This window comes from Falco naumanni, chromosome 1 (genome assembly GCF_017639655.2).
Source record: "Falco naumanni isolate bFalNau1 chromosome 1, bFalNau1.pat, whole genome shotgun sequence".
Classification (NCBI taxonomy): domain Eukaryota; kingdom Metazoa; phylum Chordata; class Aves; order Falconiformes; family Falconidae; genus Falco; species Falco naumanni.
Genome location: NC_054054.1, coordinates 32,777,378 through 32,802,128, shown reverse-complemented (window position 1 = coordinate 32,802,128; position 24,751 = coordinate 32,777,378). Strand labels below are relative to the sequence as shown.

Sequence of the window (24,751 nt, the reverse complement as noted above, 5' to 3'; positions counted from 1 at the left end):
TAGGTATTTTGAGAAGCATTTCAGCCTCTATTTTACTGTTCAACTGCTTTGCAAATCCTTAGGCGTCCTGGGCTGTCTTACAGTAAAAATCCACATGATGCATTTGCATTAGAACATTTTTCCAAGGTCTGTTAGTCTGGTCCCCAAGAGACACTCCCATAATTGAAATGCTTAAGTCCAGAGCTATCAATTATCTTTAAAAACAAAATGGAGTCCCACTAGGAGAAAATTACAGCCAGGTTTCTTTATATGTAGTGGAAATATGGGGATTAATTATCACCACCCCTGTGAAAATGCCTTTAGGGTATGGAAAGGAAACTAGAGACCTTATCTTCCTGAAGGAGACAGCTATAGTCATCCTCCTCAAACGTACCTCTAGGCAAAGTCTACTTGAATCTGGAGCTTGCCTTCTGATTTGAGTAGTCCCATTGCCCAACACATGGACTACATATATATCTCATCTGTAGGATCAGCCACGTGTCTGTATTTATGTAAAAGCTTCACTCGCTGGATTTCTGGAGATACTGTGCAGCCCTGAAGCAGTATGCTCTGCCATCCCACTCACCCCCAAAATGATGTTAAATAAATAGTGTAATTATACACAATGCAGGTACTGCAATGCTTAAACTTCCAGAGCTACATCTCTGGAGCTGAACGAACTCCCAGCATCACTCCTAGGGACGTTACAGCACTGCAGAAAAGACCTGCATAAGGTCTGCAGGCTGAAGGAGACAGGAGCACCTGCAGAATCCCTTTCCCCGCTCCCTCCTCCAGGTTATAACAACATGAAAGTAACAATATTTATTACTATTCATATACCCATCATGGTGTATATTTCTAATCTCAAAAAGTTCTCATTTAATCTTGGCAACTGAACTTAGGTTACTTTCTGAAAGACAGACATGCTCACCAGACATTGTAAAACTTCTGTTGAGTTACTGGGATTAAAGCATCACAACACAAAACCACAGCAAGGACCATCTGCAAACAGGTTTATTTAAAAATTTAAAAATCTTTAAGATTGTGCCCTTAACCATGCTAAGCAATGCCGCCAGAGCTCCTGCGAGATGGACTATCTTTTCAGGTAAAAATGTAACCTTTCTGCTCTAAGCTAAACATGTCAGTTTAAAAGAGCCTACTAAATATTCTTCTACCACAAAGTCACTTTTTTTATTGCTTCTAACGAGTTGCTGCAGTTCAGAAGCTTCCATTACAGCCTGGCAATTAAGTTTCTAATAAACTGAAGAGCTATTAATTGACTTACTCATCTCACAAACCAAGGCAACCAGCTAGCAACCTGTAACCCGTTTTACATCTTCTGACCAAAATTCATTCATGTTTTGCAAGCCATTCCAACTTCATTTGTGTAAACTGCATCCTTCCCCTCTATGTTAGTAATCTTTGATTCTGGGGAAAACACAAAACAAAGAAACATCTGAGAGCACACTATCGTGCCATTGACTGTGTTAAGGGGACCAACGATACAATATTGTGCTGGAATCAGTGCACTGGTGGTAGACCCAGTATCAAGAATTTATGATAATTGAAACCACCGAATTTTTGGAAATACAGTCAATTTGACTCAGTATCAAAAGGTCACTCTATTCAATTTATACTTGATGCTGAGCACAATATTGAGAAAACACCTGAAAGCAAATCATCTTATCAGCAGTTTGGGCCTCAACATTTAATGACTACATAGGCTAATTTGCTGATTACTAAATGCATTACCTATGTTTTAGACTGCATTAGCTCACCAGAGGGGCTTTTTAACTTGTACAGGACCTGACGCTGTAAATGCATTACCAGAAGCTGCACATCTGCAACACTGAAGCATGCCACGGCCATACGATCACGCTGTCCTGCCCAGTGCCAGGGGAGACCAAACAGTCTTCACTGGTGGAGGACTGCAGCAGGAGAAGACCTGGCGTGTCTTGTCCAGTCTACGGTGGGCTAAGTTTGGGCAGAGCTCTACATCAAAGCACACAACTCTACCTATGTCTCTGGTGGGGAAAAACATGAGCAAGGAAAGGCCAGAAGTGCAAAGGGGAGGACAAACCTGATGAAGTGCCACAGAAAAAAGAAAGGCTGGAGTTTTCCTTTGCTGTGCAAGATGGGAAGAGAAGCAAAGGGGAAGGTGAAGTTTGCTTGCTGGCAGCACTGATGGGGAGGCACAGGTAAGCAGAGGAGCAAGTGAGCTGCTGCTGGGGAGGGGGCACACAGGACAGGCAGCCCGACCCACAGGAGTAGCTCACTGCCCTGGGTGTGAGGTTAAGCAGGCTGCCTTCCAAACCCAGCAGCCCGCAGCTTCCCCCCACCCCCCTGCCTCCACCCCCCGGAACAGCACACGGTGCCTCTTACCCATCCTCCCTTCTCAGTTTACAGACAATAGTCCATGCATGTGATAAGGGCCTGAGCAACAACCAGACAGAGATTTTTAATTATTATTATGCACCTAAAATATACAGGAGGGTAGAGAGTCACAGCTCCTGACCAAGGGTCTCAACCCAGACAAGCTCTGACAGGGAATGGGTATCGCAGAAAGAGGGGAAGGGCGGGGGGGAAGGCTGCAGAATAACGTAGGGGAGACATTTGGGACTCTCCCTATGGCACAGCGTTCATTGACCACGTCAGCAGTATTTCAGTCCAAATATTCAACCACTGCTTGCTCTGATTTATTTATTTACTTGATTTATGGTACATGCCCACACTAATCTCTCTATACACCAACATAAAAATTTTCAACATTCATATACCTTTGTTAGGCAGCATGGCATGTTCTGAGGAAAAAAAAAAGAGCCACATCTATTTTGCAGTGATTATTTCACACATGTAACTGATGCAAAACCATCTTTCTCCTCTTGATTATGACAGACATCTCCAAGAAATGCACTTGCATGGTAGTATAGACCCCTCCTTTCCTATGAAGCATAATCTTGTTGGTTTTGCTCATTCTCTATTTCAGTGTTGCATTTGCTTTAGTTTTAATTATATTGGATGTGTCAGGATGTCTATCATAATCCCTACTTCTTTCTAGAGATTTATGACTCTACACAAATATAAATTTCAGGGTAAAATTATATACAATAGAGCAGAGAGGAGTCCACATATATTTTTTTAATTTTGTTCAATTATGTGGAGACTGGTTTTTGTGCAAATGGAACACACACACACAAATTCCTTTTTAAACCTCAAAATAAGACACTTCTATCTGGTGCTTTTACTACTAGAAAATTGGAATTTAATTTGACCAGGAAATTAGCATTTGTAAAGTATCAACTTCATTAAATGCTTTTTATGATGTTTTAATTTTTCAGTGTGTTCAGCTTCATCAAACGTACCACCATGCCTGCTGAACAGGTACAACAAAACCCAAGTCATGTCTCACAGGAAGAAAAACACTGGTTTGCCTCAGACCTGCAGCATGAATGGATCAGTACAACATTAATACATCTGGGCTTCCCATCAATTTTTATTGTGATTTAACTGGATGGCTGCCATCTGGTCTAAGCTGGCTAAAAGAGTTTACTCAGACACAACACAAAAACTTGTTTACAAGACTAGATTAATTTACTCTATATGTTTTACCTATGCTGTATACTCCTGTCTTTAAGTGTCAAAGAAATGGCTCCAACATCCTCCTGGTATGTACCAACAGAAGTGTTGAGTGACACACATACCATAAATGGTTTAGCTGGAGAAAAATAGAGAAAGATAGTAGGTATCAACCCTAAAAAACCTGAGGAACTCACCGTGAAGAGGCAACCCCCCCCTCCCCATCTTTAGATAAGTGCACTCTACTCTTAGCAGGTTAAAACAGTTTCAAAAAACCTCAGTGGTGTTCCCATATCTAAGAAGATGCTAAGCTGCGAGAACACCACAGGTACCTGTACTGTGAGCATCCTAGGATGAAAGCCATGAAAGACTACTTTAAAAGGAAGCACCAGGTAAGAATGTGGACATGCCACAGTAAGGAAGGTGCTAAGAGGTATAGGTAGGTATAGCAATGATCACAGGTGCATTTTGCCAGGCTTTTCAGTTCGCTTCTACAGTCCCTTGAAAACAAAAAATAAGCTTGTCCCAGCAGGCAAATAAGCCCTCACCTCAAAAAGCAGCAATTGAATAGTACATCCTGGTAAACCCCTACAACCACTGAGGACACTCTTCAGGATGAGGAATGTGTCCGAATTTTCTGCTGGTTAATCATCTGTATTTGTCTAGATGTGTCATAATACCCTTAACTGTGTATTTCCTTGATTTGTCACTAGGTACTAAGACTTTAATGCTCTTTCAATGCAATATTGTGTATGTGAATAGAATCCTAAACTAGAGATGGTGATTGTAAAACAGAAAACAATAATAAAAAAATAAAGATTACAGAAAACTATTTGTTTCAAAGCCGTCTCTAGAGCACATCTACTGTTGGTTTGTTTCTGTTTCCTGGAACTCACTAGTCTTCTCAGATAATGTTGATAAAACAGGGTTGACAGTAAAATGTAGAACTAATTTACTAGTTTACACTAAGGCTACCCTGTTCACTTACCCTCAAACAGCCTAGCAGAGTTACATAGTGCAGGCATACTGTGGTGCACACTGCAGTTGCCTCTCTTCTATTTATTTCTTAGTCAAAACTAAATATATTGCTCATTCTCTGCTAGTCTTTTAAAAGTGCGTGTTCCTGACCACCAGCTCTCCATCTGTATGATGTAAAAAAATTACATTTCCCTTTGCAAAGCACCGATGTTAACCAGTCCCTTTTTCATTCTAAATGTTGAAAGTCAACTTGGGCTTTTTTTTGCCCTCTTTAAAAATGACCCATAACTGGCAGTCAAGTCCACCTGTACTTACCAATGCACTAAATATCTTTATTAATTAGGCCATGAGTTCCTTTAAGGCAGGAACTGTCTTTTTGTTATGTGTTCACAGAACCCCTTTCCAAAAGGTGTCCTGATTTACAACTGGGTGTTGAGATGCTGCCACAGCACCTGTAATAAATAATTTAGGGTATTTCAACTTAATCCTGCTAGTAACCAAAAGAAAAAGGACCTGGGCCCAGATGTTCAGCTGCTGTAAATCAAGGCCTCTCCACAGGTTTTAATGTAGCTATGCAGATTTACAGTAGCTGAGGACCTGGTCCTCTGCTCTTTGGGTCTGTTGCTGCTGAATCTGAGAGTCTATCTACTGTATCTGTACCAACCTGTCCCAGGCCTAACAGCAGTCCAGCCAGAGGCCAGTAAGGGCTGACTCTTTCTCCTTATCAAGTGAGTTTCACAGCTGAGCACCACATTGCTATGACTAAGAACATGAGTTTAGAAGTGGCTTGGGTTCATCTTGCCTACCTCCCCACTGGAAACGCACTGATGTATTTGTTCATGTCAAGCACTTCTTCAATTTAAAAGTTATCCCCACTGAAGTTAACACAAGGTATAATTTCAGCCTATGCAGGTGCCAGATGCACAGCCAAAACCCCACAGGGTGTACCTAACCCCAGGAATAAGAAGTAAATTGCAGCCGTTTGAATACTGAGCCAGAGGTGGGACCCTGCAGATCACTGGCTTCAACACAGCCCACGTTTTCCTGGCTCAGACGGCCTCCCTTTATACAGAGGTGTTCTGCCCTGCTCTGTGGCACCCAGAATGAGGGGGAAGAGAAGGAGCTGTGTGACTGGAAACAGCCCAAGACAGAAGAGCTGCACTCCTGATCCAGCGGGCTGGGAAGGGAAAACCTGTTTTAAGTGACACACTTGTGGGGCAGAAGGCTGGAGCTACCTTTACCCCAGGCAGCACACGACCTCCCGTCCTGCCTATTTTAGAGGACAGGATACTGCACCCAGCTCTTGCTCAGCTAGCTGAGAGGAGTGGGTGGGACTACTCATGTTTAGGTAGCAATAAAATCCTGTTTTGTAAACCTATGTAAAGATTACACACACACCACCAGACAGAAAGGGAGGGGAAGGAAAGGAGAGAGGAATGGGAAGCGGGGAGAGAGAAGAAAGTAAACACAGTTGCTCTTCATTCTATACATTCAGGGGGGGAACCATACAGTATTTCCAGTAAAAAAAAAAGCTATCCATAAGTACATAACATTGCAAAGTTTTATCCAGCTGAAGCACAAGCCACCAGTGTGCAATGAGCACTGCAGTATTTTACAGCTGCATATGGCCATGCCCCCCGTTTCGCCAGCAAAGGGAGCCCCAAACCCCGAACGCGTAACACTGACCCCAGCCTGACTTCCCTTGGATTAGAGCAGCACCAAGCGTCACGCAGCAAAGTCAATGGAGTTAAACCAGGACAGATTAAGTGTAAGTGAGAAGCAAATCAGGCCTTTTATGTCTGCCCTTTCTTCCCTGAGATAAACCAAGTATGTTCCTTCTCCCTCAGACGCATTGATAGCAATAGCCTAAACTGCCCCGATTGGGTTTCACCAGTGGCAACGCAGAAATATTTCCATTAGGCTGGGTCTATAAAAATCCTCCTTTCACTCCTGCGCTTCTACGATTTCCAAACAGCAAAGCCTGACATTCTGGTCTCTGACAAGCAACACTTAATAGTGGGACATTTGAAGAAAAAAAAAAAAAAAAAATCTATACGAAGAAAGCTCTTAAGACAAGATAGGCTGAGCTTTGCACCACAAATGGTTTGTTTTAGCTATCTCTCTGCCTCCTGTAAGACGGAAATCAGACAGCTTACTGGCTTAGCTTGTTAGGCCAGGTTAAAGGGATGCAACGCTGAAAGGCTCTTACAGAAGCTTACCCTTGGACTAAAAATAGCAGGCACTAGAGAATTATCTTAAATACTACCAAACTTGTTCTGCACTGTGAATGCAGATAACTGTAATATGTTTCCATTTTTGGTAGTTTTAGAGCTTTTTAAAGTTATGCTCGCTTTAGCTGACTATTTAATTAGTTTCTGATTCTATTTGCCACTTTTCCTCTCAGAGATATAGCCTGAGGGGTACTTTGCCTATGAATCCTTTGTATTTAGCAGCGTTGCTATTGTTAACATCTAATGAGCTGTTGGATTTGCCAAACACTCGGTATAGGTACAAACGCTTCTTTGAAATAGAAATGTTTAACACACAGCAAATAGCAAATCAAAAGATACTCTAACGCAGCGTCCTCACTCTCTCATTGCATGTCTCATCAAAAGACAGTAAAAATAAAAATCTGCTTTATTACATTTAATTCTGAAATTCCAAAATGCGTATCCAAGCAAGCCATTTTTAGCTAACCGCCTGGGACTTTAGAAGAAAAACAAATGATTTTTGGTACCATAAGAAGACTTGCACATATAGGCAAGGCTCCATGGTCTGACACGGTCCCCTGCCAGCTGAACTGTGGAGCTATCAGTGCTTTCTTTGGGGTAAAACTGTTAAGACCCTACAGTCTTTAATGAAGCTCCCTCACCTTTGAAACATACAAAATGAGCTTTTTTTTTTTTTTTTCTTTATGAGGCTACAAGTATTTACTTTTAAGTGGTCTTAAGCAGGATACCTGTTCATCTGCTCCTCACTGAAAACCATGAGAAGATATCAAAACAAAGAAACTCCAAAGCAAAGCAAAAATGTTCTCTGTCCTCACATACTTTCCACTTGTGCTACAGTCAGTCAGAAAGACATCACCCCAGAAATCAGTTATGTGGTGTAACATCCCTGCTGCTGTTGTTGCCTCAGCTCTCTGCTCTTCTGCAGACACCACCATCGTGGGCACTTGCTGTATGAGCTCAGATCAGGAATGTCACAGGGTGTAAGCAGCAAGTGCCTCCTCACACTGATTCCTGCCCGCTGCCTTCCATACGATGTCTTAAGTACTACACCAGTTTTGACACCTGGATGATTGCCCTAACAAAAGTAGCAAATGGAAACTGATTCAGGCAGGTATTTTAGCATGCCTTCTAGTATTTTTCCTTCTCTGGTTTTACTGCAACTTTTTTTGTATGTCACGTTTAAAAAATCCACCTTGAGTAAGGCCAACATTAGATACAAATGCTGGGCAAAGTCAAGCTAAAACACAGTCATGCCGCTGAAGGTAAGTTCCTCCTCTTATTGGGCAGGCGTCATATCTGACTGCTCTGGAGCTGGCAGAGCCTGTCCTTTCAGACACAATTTTTATTTGACCCTCTTTCCAGGGTGAGAAACGTTTTCACTCTTAAATAATGGTGGAATTCACAAATTCCCTCAGCGGACATATACCCAGTGCTTTTAAAAGCTCATGCATAGTGGCATAACCTAGCCACATGTCTTGTGACCGCCATTAAAACCCTCCATATGTCTTCATTTGGGAAGCAAGTTTTCTTTTTGAGTCAGGAGTTAAGTTCACAGCCTCTCTGTCAAATAAACAACATGTCTGTTGTCATCTGGCTGCTGAGCAAGCCTTGTCTTTGAAAATATGCACTCTGTGATTTTGGCCATCTATTTCTCAGCCCTTCCTTCCAGTCACGCAGCAAAAATTAATGCTCCATCTTCATTATGATGATTAACATTACTACCCACTTCCTGCAATTTAAATTTCTCCTGGTGAAGGGTTAGTCTAGCACTACCAAGACAACAGCCTTATTGCACTGAATGACTCTAGTCACACCATAAGGGGAAAGTACCTGTAGCAGGTACACACACAGCAAAAAGACAAGACCAAAAAAGGAGGATTATAATCCCTACTTTATAACAGAGCATTTGATGCGCAGAGATTAATCAGCTTCTCCAGGACAGAGAGTGCCCGTGGGCATGGTGGAGTGCAGGGCTCCAACAAACACCAGCCTCCTCTTCCAAGCAGGAGACCACATTTCACCAGTGCCAACAGTGTACACAGTCCTTGTCCCAAAGCACTTGCAGCTGATCTTCCAGTTGACAGAAGAGAACTGAACAATGTTTGTCAAGTGTTCTGGGGTCACAATGTTACTAACGGGAGGTTCACTTTATGCATTCATGGAACTTGGTGATTTTGCCATTTTTTTGTACAGAAGTCATCCCCATCACATTTGCTCACTTAGTACTGGCATTCCAGAATGGAGTCTTCCAGAGAAAAGTTAACACAGAGACAGTAATGAACAGGGACACACAGGCTGGTGCGTCAGATGTACCTCCATACCAGAAAGTCACAGGATACCTGTACGATGTGGCAGATGTTAGGGAGAATGTCAGTGCACTACACCAAAACAGACAAGTTTGGACCAGTGGGAAGGAACACAGTCATGACCAAGTTCAAAGGTGAGCACTGAGGCCATTTGGCTTAACGTGACAGGCTGGGCCACCAGGTATAATATAACAACAACTCAGCAAGCATCTTGGAAAAACAAAGTCCACAACACATATTGTTTGAGTGCGGCCCTCTCTTTGCATAACTTTCAAAAGATAAAAACCAGAAAGCATCCAAAGCTGTGCGGGTAAGTCATTACCTGTACAGATAGTCACACATTGCCCCAAGGAAAGATAAGCAGGAGAAAGTGAACTGAAGCTTCATCTCAAAGATTCCCAGATTAGTATAAAACAAGTAGGAAAACATTTTACTTCAGAATTTGGATGGTACTTGGAAAAAAAATATTCACAAAAGCAACCCCTGCTGGTCTCCATCAGGCTGCCATGCTGGCAGCTTTATCGCTCATAGGCCCCAAGGAGCAGAGCCCATGGGAGGGCAACGCACGGGGCGTCTGCAGTGTCCAACCACCTGCCAAGCAGAAAAAAAAAAGAGAGAAAAAAAGCTGTTGTGTTGCTGCCCCCCATTCCTACTGTATACGTTTTCTGTTCTTTTCTTTGCTAGTGAAAAGACTACACTTCCTAGCTATAGTAATAGCTCAAGATCAGGGATCTGCTGTTAGCGACCTTCTGAGCTGAAGTGACAGCCTGAGATGTGGCACTCGTTTGCAGACTTTCATATGTAAGACTGTGTCATCTACCACAGCCTGCAAAGGTCATTACAAAGTCCGTAGGAAGTCAAGACAGCAGTGATGGAGGAAGAAAGTGTCTTTGGCACAGGCTCAGGGATAAAATACTTTCTCAAAGACATTTGTGGGATATCAGGCAGAGTGAATTGGAATTAGGATGAGGGATCGTGCCATTAAAGCCAGCAACAGATTAAGTCCTGATGATTTTCCTTGTGTATAAGGTGGGAGAAGACAGGCTAGATACTGTGTGTTTATTGAAGCACGAAGGTTAGCGATAAGATATAATCTAACCAAATCATGGAATGATATTTGGAAAGATACTCAAGAGTTACAGTGCCTGAATTAGCAGGTTTGTCTAATACCTATAGGCAAAATTATGCCCTGATGCAAAACAAGTATTGGATTCCAGAGAGGGAGATCATCAGGAGAAGTGGCCCCTGATCCTTCATTAGTTGAGTAGCTCTCAGGACCAGAAATGACACCTGCATGTATCCAAAGGTACAAGTATTCAAGAATTAGGAGGTAGACATCTCCAGGAATTTTGGAGTGTACAAATTTGGCACTAGGAGATGCATTTTCTTTGAAGATAAACAATTCAGATGGATTCAGACATTTAAATAGCAGTCATCAGTATCTTCTAGGCTTTCATTCCAAGTCTATGAGTGTTTTGACTCCTTTGCTATTGAAAACAAGCATGTTATTATGCCACACTATTGCCCTGCCATCTTCCTGCACACACAGCTAACTTGCTAAGGCCTCTCCCACGGAAAGTTTTGGCTAACAAGTTATTAGTTTCAAAGTTAAAAAAGATACCATTTTAGAACCGAATAGAGCACTTGGAATGAAAACTGAAGCCATGCAAAATTTGACCGATTTCTCATCTTAAAGCCTCTCAAGAGAAGCTTGGCTAACTTGTGCATGGCTCTTGCATGAAATACAGAAGTTTGCCATGAAATCTGTTTTTCTTTTTTGAGGTCATCCATGCTCAGCTCTTAGATTTGATTCTCTAGGGGGCAACAGTGATGAGGACTAATGTCAACTATCTCCAAATCCCTGCAACTTTGCTTTTCACAATGATTTAAAAAAAAATAAATACTCTTTTTTTTTTTTTTTTTAATTAGGGAATATACCACTATTGCTAGGGAGGAATTTTAAAGAAGTAACAGTATATGGCAAGTCTTGATCAGAAATGACTAGAGAATATAATGCAGTCTGGACAATACATTTGAGGGACATCTTTATAAGAGCTCTTTTAAAGACTGATTTTGGGGAGGAATTGGGAAAACCTAGCCTCTCTGTTAAAAGGGCAATGAATTCTACTGTAGGATCTCTTCTTTTGCTGACTCAGTGAAGACACATTTGTCATTCAAAGACAAATTAGAAAAGGGCATGGATCGTGCTACATAGATGCTTAGTCTCAGTTATCAGCCAGGTACAGGCAGCTTCCAACGCATCTACCTCCAAGTGCATCTGAAAAAAAAAAGGCAATCTCTTCTGGTGGATGTGGACAGAACATCTTTGTCAAAATTTCAGTTTGAGCAAATACTGCAAAGCGGTTTAGTGCAGGGAGGATTTGTCCCTGCAGAAATTGACACAAATTCCTTTAGGACAGGGGCAGCCACCCCAACCACATAGCTGGGATTGCCAGCAGATAGAATTAGGAAAACTGGAAGATAACACTGTGGCCTAATGTAAACTCTTAAATCTGCTGTAAACATAGCGGTAACGCTGGCACACAACAAAACTGGTATCTGTCACTGCACTCCCAGAAGCAGGTGTAGGGAAGGACAAGAGACATGACTGGGTTTTTGTTCATCCTTTGAATTTGGGTTGGGGAAAAAAGCAAGCTGACAGAAGCTGTGGCAAATAGCTAACATTACAGTGGTGGAGGGCAAGCTGGAGTGATTGCGTAGGACGGAATAATGGGAGATCAAGTGGAAGGGTCCAGTTTGAGGTTCCTGCTATGTGTGTGGTGCAACTTGGAATAACAGGCTCGACAAGGCAGCATTCCTGGTTGTCTCAAGTTAAGACTGACAGAAAAGCCCTGAATCCACAAAAGCCATGCTGGGAAAAGTTTGTGGCATGCTTGCTGGGCCACGGCAGACATACATACACATGTTTCATAAACAAGGATTAGGAAATAGGAACTATCATAAGCTGAAGTTTAGGGATAGGTCTTTTTCCTTCTAAAGGGTCTAAAAATCAAAGTTTCACGAGTCTGATCTTGTGAGAGATCCAGAAAGAGAACGACCACCTCTGTGCAGCACAGGGCTGCCCCTAACAAGCTCTTTTGTGTCCAGATGGGGTCCACAGAGAGACAGTTCAAGTGCATCTGGACTGTGTTCACAAAGCTGCAAGTGCTGAGAGTGGAGTGTATGGTGATGCTGATGGGAGAATTAGGCCTCCATGGCCTATTAGCTCTGACCATACCGGATTTGAACTGACTTGGTGTGGAGACCCTGACATGATTCCTGCTCCCTAATACCGTGGGGAAGTTCCCCAGGCAGCCACAGCAGAGCGCAGATTCCTGGACACCATTTGGGTCTGTACAGGGGACAGCCAAATAATACTTCCCAACTCAGATCTGAAAACATAATACAGAGACATCACCTAACTCCGCAGGAACCTGCTTGGTACATTACCGTCACCTCTAGCCAGAGCTCATAGCCCGGTAGGATCCCAGCTCTTCCAGATTTACTCCAGGTCCCTCCATCACTTTCTCTGTGATCCTGCAGGAAAGGTTTGCTCTCTCTCAGAACAGAGCCTAGCAGAAACATCAATATTGAGTGAAAGCCAATAAACCCACCCCAGCACCCATCAGCACTATGCAGAGGCACACTTACGGCCTTGCAAGAGCTCAGCCTGATCTGGCAGTAAGAGCACTGTATCAGAGCTAACAAGCCCTATCTGACTGGTTAAAAAGGGAGCAGAGCATCTTCCCAGTTACAGTATTCCTTAGCTTCCTAGTCTTCTGGGGGTTGTTTTTTTATGTTGTAAATTTAATTCTTCTGCTTAGGTCTGGAGATAACCAAGTCTTCATGCTGGGATACTACTTAAGGCAGCTTCTCCCCAGGTTTGGTAGTTCTAAATCATGTTGACACAGCTGCAACTTCAAGCTAGCATCTCCTAGCTGTGTGGTAGGTTAGAACTTTATTCCCTGGGCTGGGCAAGCTCAGCAGTCTGTAACCATCTCTAGCTGGCTGGGAGGAAGAGGAGGCTGGTTAGACAGCAGTGTTCCCAGGACTCTGAAGGAAGAATAACTTCTCTTCACTCACAAGCCCCAAGGACCAGCTCTTTTCTTCTTTCACCACCTGTGCTCCTTCCAAGGACTCCAAAGTGCACACCATAACACAGATATGGAGACAAGGAACCAGGCATACCAGCTACTAAAAGGCCACATGGAAGTACTGCAATTAACTCATGGGATGAGATTTTCAGGAGGGTTAGATATCCAGTGACAATATTTATAAAGTAAATGCACAAGGAAGTAATGTGCCGCCAGAACTGTGACAAAAAGATTGCATAGAAAGTTATGCATTATGGATGATTCAGCAATACCGTAGATAGCACAGGCTCCAGCAAAAAAGAGTGAAATCATCCCTATCTTCCCATTTGTTGGCAGAATTTTAACAAGGGGCTCCTGGGAGCTCTTGGGGACCCCTCCATGGCTCAACAGACAAATTAACTCATCAAAGGGAAGGTAGGGATGATTAACTAACAAGAGCCCCCTCCAGCCCATCAACTGACGCATGGTTATTTACCCAGATGGTGTTCACCTACCTGAAACTGGTAATGACATTCTCAGATCAGATTTACAAAAAAACATAGACAATAAGGTGCTGCAAGACTGACATGATAGGAGTCATTGGTCTATGATGCTCTAGACTGTGCCAGAGGCAGCAGAGCCGTTTTGTAATGTTAGCCTCTGTTTTGTAATGTTATCCTCTCTGCCCAAGAGATTTCCTGTTGCAAATGGGAGGCTCGGTCTCCAGAGAGGCATCTGACCTGACCCTTCCTATATGAGAGTGGGATCAACAGCAAAGAAAATGACAAGGGATGGCAACATTCCCATCACATACAAGCAGAAGCAGTTTGACACCTTTTCACTGGAAATGGATGAATGTCTCTGTAGTGTTAAGAACCATGCAATTTTTTCTTATGCCTTAGAAAAAATACCCACAAGTTTTTTTCTGGCTTTTCTCCAGATGCAGCTGAGGTGACAATTGGTAATGTTTTGGCTGGTATCTTCATACTAGTGTGAAGAGTGCTGGTTGGGCTTTTAAGGACAGTAAATACAATCAAGAAAATCCACACTAGTCCCGGAAGGGGGGAAAAAAGTAAAGCAAACACAAAACCAGATAAAGAATTTCAAATGTGCATCACTTTCCCCCAGATAGGTAGAAATAAAAGCCTATTGCTCCCTTTGTGCATGCCTGGAGTGTCAAATGCTGTACAGGGCACATCCAACCAGATGTCAATAAGCATGCACTTAGGTTTTTGTTTATTAAAATAATTGCATATGTATCCCTTTTAACCTGACACCTTTAAGATTTTACTAGTCCAACAACAGCCTATGAAAATGAACAAGCTAAGGACCTGCGGAAGTTAAGACTAGCCCAAGAGGTAGGTTTCCTTATATGAAAATTTGACATGAAAACTGAGGCCAGACTGAGAACACTCTTGACTGCCACCCATCTTCCTCTGAAAACTGGCATTTGGCCATGATGGGCTTCTTGCTATACACAGACACTCCTGGAGATTCCATGGTTGCTTAAGACTCCAGTGTAAGATTTTCCAAATCAGGAACTCATTACCCATTCTAATACAGTGTCATTTTAAGGGGGGAGAAGCAGCAGCAGAGGAACACAGAAATAATTCCTCAACTTCTGTTGTCATTGGCCCTGCCTAAGCAGGTGAGGTTGGACCAAATAGCCTCCTGAGGTCCCTTCCCACTTCAACCATTCTGTGATTCTGTGAAGCCTTCCTCCGCTCCAAGTTCGTTTTTCACCCTTTACCAACCACACTGTTACCTGCACTAGCCGGCTGCCCACACCTCACCAACAAGCCCTCCTCAAGTGTGGACAATAGACCCAAGGTCCTCTTCGCTCACTCTCAAGCTACAGGGCCTGGAAGAGTGGAGCACGTTATAGTTAGATGCAGCTAGTCAACCGAAGCAGATTTAATTAAAAAAAAATATCCTGAATACTACAAGATTTTTAAGACTCTTACCATACCTGCTTTTCACTTCGGGCCACTGACTGCTCTGTGGAAATGTGCAAGCCCGCAGCATTCTCACCAAAGTCAAAATCCCAGTGAGAAGTCTCACTTCCATAATGTTTATTACCTGCACTCTCTGATGCAGCTCCTGAATCATTATGTCACAGTTTGAACAGCAATTTGGGAGAACAATGATTGTTGTCATTTTTTTAACGAAGGTTTAGAAATCCTTTCAGAAACAATTTTGAGTTCCCTCCAGGAGAACTACCATTCCAGAAGAAAACTCCCATTGTTTCTTCTAGCAGCTCACAGGGAAGCGGAATTTTCCTCTGACCAAACCAATCCTCCAGATAACCATTATCACCACCTCCTTGCAAGGAATCTCTTGGGTGAGAAACAAGTTTTCCACCCAATTTCTCTATTTTCACACAAGCGTGTCTCCTGTAGGAGAGATTTGCAGTCTGTCAGACCACTTGATGGACTACCCCTCCAAATCCCTATAAAGATTTAATATTGCTGAGCCCTCAAGGATCAGATGTGGCAGCAGAGAGAAGAGTAGAGATGTAGGAAGTTCTCTCTGCCTGTTTGACACCTCTAACCCTGTAACGTGCTTGCAAGGGCTGATCCTTTTGAACTTTGTGCGATGAGCTAGCTGGCTGTGACCAGTTCAGGCAACTCAAAGCTGTCATAAATCAACAAGTCAACAACACTTGCCCAAGGCTGCCACCACGGCTTCTCACAGAAAATACTCTGTTCTTCTGATTACCGTCTTAGTGATTAGAAGTACCCATTATGGACCAGCACCCCATTGTGTTACTCACAGTAAAGCACAAAAGCACAGATGTGTGTGAGGAAATGGAAGTATTATTCCAGTGCATTACACAGCTCAGGCTTCATGACAACACCAAAATCTCAATAGGTTTTGGTTTTGTGCTTTCATAAACAAAACCCCGTGATTACTGCATGTGGTAAAAAGGAAACTCCAATCATGGGCCTTTAGACTCATCACCACCACAAAGTGCTAATTAATGTCTCAATCATTATGAAGCAACGCTGTTGCTCTGTTGTGTCAGAATGGAAAACTCGGCCAAAGCCACCAGCTACTCATTGCAAAGGGGGCTGATTTCCACCGAGATCTGAAACCAGCCTCCACAGCTGAGCATGCAGGCATACACAGTCAGATCGCTGTGTGTGCCAAGGATGCAGTCTGGCATTTGCAAACACAGGCACCAAGATCCCGTATGCACTTGCACAAAACTATTGAAATAAAAAAGAGACACTGGAGAAAAAAAAGTCCCCAAAAGCTGGTAGGGGACACTTCTCCAGAACGGATGCAAATTTCTGGTGCATCTGAGTATTAAGCATGCTAGTATAGCAAGAGCTACAGTGGATAAGTTTTTACAGATACACATACACACGCTCTTCCTTATGTTTTTTCCTGTTCATGGGAAAAAAACCAAACTATTCAATACCACAACTTTCTCCCTGCAACAAATTTGCTCTGTGCAATTTCCTCCTCCTGACCTATACACGCACAATAGGTTAGCCACACTAAGAAAAAACAATTCCTAAATTAAGCCCTGCTATGATTTTATACTTCTGTAATGGCACGGACCCGAGTTAATGTTAAGTGGGATGGGGCAGCAGGGGAAGAGCATGCCAGGGTTAAGATGGAGCGTTTAGTAGCAATTAGCAATGATGCACAGTGCAAAAATAGCAACAATAAAAAAAAAAAAAAGGTTACACTAGAAATAAAACCATTAAGGGAAATAAATTTAACAGTTTAGCCAATTAGCATTTGTCTAAGAAAGGCAAACTTTCGGTTGCTGTTGTTAAGCAAACGGGAAAGAAAAAACCAGAATAATCTTATCAGAAATATTTACTTCCCACTAGCAGTGACTCTGGGAGTGTTTTTCTAACAAAAGCCAGAGCCACTGTCCCACTTTTTTGTGACCCTCTCTGCAGTTCTAGGGAGAAAATATTTAGTTCAACATTATCGTAAGCTAGAATATGGCTCTATTTATGTGACAAGTTGACAACATACAATTTCATGCTTGTTGAACTGATCTGTGTTATATATTCACTGCGAATATTATGAAGCCTCACCATTATAAATATGAAACAGTATACACTTATTCAAAATAACTCCAGCAGTAGCAATTTATAGCTCAGTTGTTTGTGTGCTTATGAAGTCCAAATGCCACCTTAAGAAGCTGCATCTCACTAAAACAGATGTGGAGTGTGACTGTGACCAAAGTGGATTTAAGATGACCTCTGTGGAAGGAGGCTATTACATTTTTGTCTGTATGGCAGCTGACACCAGTTTGTATTTAGATACGTAGCCAGTGGGAACACAGTGTAACATGGTGTCCTCAAGGGCTGGTTTTAACATGGGCCAAGACATTTTTCTAATGACCTAATTAGCCTACTACTCTTCTAGTGAGTGTTAGTCTTCCCTCTTGCAAAAAGGACAGGCACTCTGCAGAGCACAGCCACAGTATCTCAAGCCATGGCTGCTTCAGGTGAAATATCTCCTTAATGGGACTGTGAAGGGGATCAGTCGCATTTTCTTGATTGTGTGCCTGGGGAATGGTCTTGGTGGCCTCATATATCAAACAATAAACCCTCAAAGCAATTGGGTTTTGCTCATTTGGGACTTCTTTCCTGCCTGAAGGTTTCAACCAACATGCAAGGTTCCCGCATTAAAACAGAGACGTGTTTATACAGTTTGTAGTTTGCCTAGGCAGGAAAGTAAAGGGAGCAGCAGCACACCTTGCTAACACTAGATACAGAGCATTTGCATAAACTCTTACCAATTACATAGCAGCCGCTTTGAGTAAAATAAATTCCACTTACTGCTAGAGCCCTTTTAAATGTCAGCATAGCTAGTCATAGATGATAGTTTACATACATCGTATACCCATAGATGTGATGTTATTGCACCGGTCTCCTATTTAGTAGATGCAGAAACCTGAGTCAGGCCAGAGACACTGGAAAAGGTAATGCATTCAAACACACAAGGAATGTGACATTGCTCCATTAGGAATATAAAAATTCTGCCACTTTCACCCATCCTCTGGTATTTTCTTCCCCTGAAACTTAGGGTCTTTCTCCCCCTCTCACAAGTGCTTTTTATGACACATTACTACCTTTTATTGTTCTTATAAAGTTTCCCATCCCAAATCTGCATCTTTTGCCTTTTATGTTTATTGTTGTATTAAACGCACAATGTTGTCTGTTTCCCTACTAAATCTATCCTGTAACCACATACTGTACATTCATTTCTCTAGGACCTCAGTAACTCTTATCTGTTTGCTTTTATGATCTCTTATGAACTGCTAGGAATAGCAATTTGCAGCGCTGTTTGTAAAGTCATCTCAGCCTGAACTCAGCCTTCCCCCTTTTTGCCATACAGCGATACTCTGCAGTGAAATCCCATTTGCCATAGAAGCATTTCATTACAGGATGCATTTTAGAGGGACAAGTTCCCAAGTACCCTACGTGTGCTTATCATGTAAAACATTCAATGTTTACGAATCTGAATTTCAAAAAACCTACTTATTAGAGCTGGAAACTACATGTTGATACGAGATGGTCCAGTGCTAGCTTCGGATTCACCAATATGCTGCCTGCTCTACGTTACTGCCCAGAGCTATTTAGCTTGTGCTCTCAGAGTCCTCAGACATGCTGCTATGCCATTCACACAATCTCAGTTCTTTTAAGCACTTTGATAAGCTTTATTCTGCCATTATACCATCTAGAACATTAAACACAATGTTTAAGTTGTATGTTAAATCACAATCAGTTCCTATTAACTGTTCCAAGCTCCTCATTTTTATCAACAGTTACTTTATTAAATCCTTAATAATATAGATGGAATAGTTAGTTAATTTGTGTGTTGAGCCATGGATGTTAATTTGTAAACATAATAACATACTGCAATCATTTGCATAATAGCATTTTAATCTTTTTAGTAAAAGCTGTAATTCCCTACAAAGTACGCTGCAGTAGAAACTAAGTGACTATTGGTAATAATAAAAAAGGCCTTAAAATTCTGATCCTATTATAGTGTTGGAACATACCCAAACTGCTACCATAATCTCTGAAATGTTACTGTTCTCTGATTTAGGTGTCTGTGTCAAGAATAAAAATGAAGTATAACTGGTAGCAGTAGACTATTTCCTAAATGTAATTTAGTATTCACTAAGCACCAGCACTTTGCAAATAGCTCTGAGGCTTTCCTTCAAAGTTCAGAGCTCTAGTTATGCATATTGTGTGAGGTACACCATGCAGCTCACCTCCAGCCTCTGTTGTGCTGAATAGATGGCTATGATAAATCATGCTGATTTGGCACTGAAGGGCATCAGCCATCAAGGATTTGACTACTATGTCTTTTTTTCCCTGAGATTATATCTCCTTGAACTGCCTGCCCTGGGCTACTAGTTTTGGAGAAAATTAAAAAGTGGAAAAAATGTTAGGGAAGCCAGTACAGAAACTCTGTATAGGCTCAGCTCTCTGGAAACCCATTAACACCAGTCACAAGACTGGCAAAGAAAACATTGGTGGTTGTTTAAAAGTCAGGCCAAGTCATTTTACGCAAGATCTGGTAATTCATTAATCAATCTGGCTGCAAACCTTGAATGAATAACCTGAAATGCTGAAAGAGACTGGCAGCACCACAGAACATGAGGGATTTTATAATCTGAACCATTACAAATTACCCTGGTGATGTTTAAGGCTCCCCTCTATCCTCACCATCTTCCTGATGCAAACCTTTCCAAATAAATAAGAAATCATTTATCTCCACGAATTTCCCTGCTGCCAGGGGCAAGACAGTATGCATTTCATTGTTCGTCTCTTTCTCTTCCCACATTCTCATTGCTTGTAATACAGCGAGGTTTGGCAGCCTACAATAAAACATAGTAGCCTATTTAGGCTTTCCAAATATGTGGCACATAGCACAGTCTTGAAAAGTAACCTGGGCTATACCTACGCAAAACAATTAAAAATAAAGTCATCAAATATGGTGAGCATCTCTCTGCAATACAGAATTATGAAAATAAATGACATCCACGGAAGGGCAAGAAATGTGGGGTTTCTGAAGCCTTTTTAGGTTCAAAAAAGTTTTTGAAGGTTAAAAAAAGTCAAGTATGAGAATACCAGATGAATCTTTATGATTTTACAAACATTCATTATACTTTAACAGGTTATTGCCTACCTGTGGGCTACATTTTCTCTTAGCATCAGTTGAGCTATTTGTAAGCAGTGCCAACAAACAGCTCTATCCACCATAGGCATCTTCTTTCTTCATAATGCTAGGCACGGGTCATAAATAATTTTAAAAATTACTAACCTTACATGATAAGGTATGGTATATTTGAAGAAGCCTCGGGGGACAACAGTTTTCGTGCACAAAAAGCCTTTTCACTTGTGCCACGTTAAGCTGTATGGCTGTTCATGTTTTCATGTAGCGTTGGCTTTGAGAATGAAAAACAAGTAATTCTGATTTTCAAAAAGCAGCCAAATCGATTTTTTAGATATACAATTTTTTAAAGTCTAGTTCTTCACAAATGCAAATCATGAAAGTGAATGATGTAGTGAGCCATCTAAATAACTGGTCTTGGGTGACTTGTTAACTATTTACTTGCATGAACTTCTGTCAAGACAGTGCCCTGAGGGGCAAGAACTCCTCCGTTTTATCTTTCCAGTACTCAGAACAACAGGCAAAGAAAACTAGGTGAAAAACAGAAGTGATCATGCTGTGAATAGAAAGAAATCAACTAATTCATAATATGCGCACATACACACATTGGTAAGAAGAGCATCCACGATGGGGCAGACAGCACCTGCTTGATTCAGGACTAGTATCGGTAACATTGGCATGGGAGTAAACTAACACAGTGATGAATTAGGTGCATCTACAAAATACTGGTGTGTTTTAATACTAGGGTGAAAGCCAGTATCTCATCACACCTAAGCGGATGAAAGCAGGGATTTATACTCAACAGTTACATACTATCTAGACTAATTGGACCTTTATCTCACTTGGCTCCTGTTGCTACCATCGCTATTAATAATTTCTAGTCCGTGAGACTCCCAGTGCCACTGGAAGTGTCTAAGCTTGTGGGTACTCGGCTCAAATGAGCTTCCAGGAATGTGATTTGCAAAAAGGTTGAAAATTCACTCTCTCAAACCCAAGCTCTTCTTTACAAAAATGCACCAGAGACACCCAGGAACTTTGTAAAGGGCTTTTGAACACTGGCCCTCACCTAGACAATGCCACTACCTCAAACGGGAGTGAGTGTGCTTCATTCAAGGTTAGGTCCGTCAATTAACATCACACAGCTTGTGCAATTAATGCTGCTCTGGTACATCTCGGCATTTGCTTGCCATTCTGGTTCTTTCCCTTCCACCCCAAAACAGACCGTATTTCTATTTCTGTATGACAAGGCCTCATCTGGAAGCTTAAGTTAGATGAAAGATAAAACATATGACTCCCACAATGATAAAATGGGAGGAGGGGGGAGGGAAAAAAAAGTTACTTTCTTTAAAAAGAAAAGCCAATGCAGATCAATATGGAAAAATCTAGAGATTACCAAATAGGAAACTACACAAAACTTCCATTCTCTCAGCTAAAACAAATAGTTCCTCACAGAGTATGTAAGACAGTCTCTGGAGGAAGAAGACAACTTCTTCAGTTCTTGAGCACCCCCAGTCGTCACATTACAGAGCAGCAGAGGCGAAAAACCGTGCAAGGTATCCAGCTGCACAATGGAGAATGGGGACAGGGTTAATGTATGGGAGGAGAGAATAACTGTTTCATTCCCATGTTCCTAAGCCAAGCAACCAAGAAATGTAAATATAACAAACTATGAAGCTAAAAAGAGTCTAATTTTGTACTGCAGTATTGCAAAGTGCTATTAGAGCACAATTTGTCCCTACAGGTAAGTGTGGGCCAAGCTGTGCTGTCAGAGGCAGTGATGCACCCTGCAACTGAAGCTGATGAGCGCGAGGAAATCCAAGCATTTGCAAAGAGGACAAGAGAATCTGTCTGTTAGGAAAGCAGCAGCATATTTCAATTCCCAGTTATTATTTCTGACCTATTAGTTGCTGCCTAGATGCGTTCTCCAAGCTGCATACCACCTATTTCTTCACACTGGGGCTGCTCATCCTCAGATGCACCCAGATATGCCTCTGAGAGGTCACATAATGACCATGTCACCATCTCCCAGTAAGGTTAAATACAAGACTATCTGGTTGTCTTGCTGTTTGCCACATGCTTTGATTTTCAGAATGGGAATTGTCTCATATAGGAAGTGACAATTCCTATACAAGGTGTGTAGGCGAATTGTCACTACCTATCCAAGACAATTTGGTACTCGGCAGCTGTGGCCACCAGTGCAGCCAGGCAGTTATGCGCAGGGCAAGCAATGAGCCTGTGATCAAGTTCCACTGGTTTTACTGGAATGACCTATGTGCTTTGAGTCAGTAGATGCTTAATTATACTACTTATCTGGAACTTACACTTTGAAAGTCTGCATCTTCAAATTATTTTTCCAAAAGGAAAATGTCTTTGCATTTGGCTTTTGATGAGTCGGGAAAAATAAATCTCCTCAGTTATAAAAAAGGTAAAGCCACTCTCTACCACACTAGCTGCAAATGTGTCCCCTGCCCCCCTGCCTCCCTGCTACTTACCATCCAAACCTACACACCAACACGTCCTACTCTGCCCGAGGCAGTACAACTGCAATTCAAGAACAAGATGGAGTTTGGAAACTTTGTAAAACAAGGCACAGAACATTACACAACTCGTGAAAATAGAGGGTCTGAGTACATAGCTTTGCAAGGCTAATTTCATTTTGATTTGAATAAAACTAATTCCAAGTTACTTGGGTGTAAATTATAGAAACTGAATAGAGAGGACTGGTTTCTGCTATCAGTTACACTAGTATAAATCCAGAATAACTTAATCTGCATCAGGGAGATCACTGTGGGTTTAGACCTGTATATAAAAACGTTTATTTTTGTTCAGGACATCTTAGGCAACCAGTTTTACTATACTGATTCAGTTAATCTTTTCCAGCTGTTAAACTCCACCGTGATAATTCGGGGCTTCCCCGAGCCAGCGGGCAGCTGTACTTCCTGGACCTGCAGTACCTGCCCTGTGAGAGGTAGTACCCATAGCTTGCTGTTGCACAAGGTCTTCCTGCCAGCTAACTGTCCAACTTCCCAGTCAGCGGATGATCTATAGCATCTCCAATCATCAAGGAGGGAAGGAGGTTAGGGTTCAGGAGGAGCATGGCGGTCCAGTAACCACAAGGCAGAGAATTGTGAAGCTTTACACAAAAAATGAGACTGGAGATAAAGCGACAGTAACCCTCCTCTCGTACACCCTGATCCTCACGGCAGAATTGTAAAGAAAACATTTAAATCTCTCCTACCACCCTTCAACTTTTACTTTAAGACGGCTCTCCACCAGGAGATCGATGAAACATCCCAAATGATGTGCTGGTTCCTGAGCTACTGACAGCCTTTGCTGCCTTCTCTGCCACATCAACCCTTTTTCTCCCCTATACATCAACTACAAGGACCTCTCAATTTGTGTGCAAGTGCCTTGTAAGGCTCTGAGTGGTAAAAAGCTTTACTAGAAATGCTACAGCTACTCATCAGCTTGCTGCTGTGCTGCACTCCACTTCTTGCCGGGGAATGCAAGCAGAAGACAACAAACACGTTTCGACTTTTGTTTGTCTTTGTAGCTGACAACTGTGCAACTCCTTGCTGTGACGCCACAGGGCAGTGTGCTCTAGGCACTCTTTAGCTGTTTCCTTTCAAAAATCAAAAGGTCCGTTTAATTCCTTTCAAAGCTTTTCCCCCCCGCTCTCCCCAGATCGCAGGCCTGGTTTTGATCATGAGGATGAAGGGCGCCAGTCTGAACCTGTAACACACATCACCACATTTGTTGTCTCTGAACAGGGGAAAAATAGCAAAACTGTTGTCCACCCGGCTACAAAAAATTGGAAAAAAAGCAAGCAAGGGCTTTGCAATGTGCACTTGCATCTCCTTGCCTTACCTCGAATATATTGGCGGGTTCGTTGCTGTACTGATTAGAGATGATCTCTGACTGGTCGCTGTACCACTTCAGTCCCCCCAGAAAGCTGTCTGCGTCCAGGTCGTTCACATCTAGTTCAGAGAGGTCAAGTTCTGGGAGATCTGGGCAAAGCGGCTGGTCTTCGCCAACCAAAGCAGCACACTGCAGGAAACAGCAACACAGAAACAGTTCCATTAATTACAAGGAATCTATTAACTTTAATATCATGTGATAAGAATTAAGCCTCTATTAAGCTATAGCAGAGGGTCACTAGAATTGACTTTGTTTTCTGGAAGAAAACCCCACTAAGTACTAGAACATTGTTAGCTCTATACAGGTATGCAAAGGGGAGGAGGAAACAGGAGGGCATAAGCTGCCTTCTCTATCACATCCCTGTCCAGGGGCAACAAGTTTCGTTCTCCGTATACTCTTTGATAACGATCATGTTCAAAGCTTTATTACATCCAATAGCAGAGGCCAAAGCATGCCCTTATTCTCCTGTTTCAGAGAGAACCAGTGCAGGTAGAAGTTACAGATGAATACCTCTGGGCAAGGTCTGTCACGCATT

General features: G+C 42.2%; 1 protein-coding gene across 2 annotated transcripts in view; it reads right to left on the bottom strand.

Moving 5' to 3' along the window:
• The window catches only part of PPARGC1A (PPARG coactivator 1 alpha), a 372,842-nt gene that overhangs the window by 37,729 nt on the left and 310,362 nt on the right, over window positions 1-24,751 (bottom strand). For both annotated transcript variants that reach the window (XM_040588281.1, XM_040588291.1), the window contains exon 2: window positions 24,166-24,345. In XM_040588281.1, coding sequence (XP_040444215.1) covers window positions 24,166-24,345 — 180 coding nt within the window. The remainder of the gene's footprint in view (window positions 1-24,165; window positions 24,346-24,751) is intronic.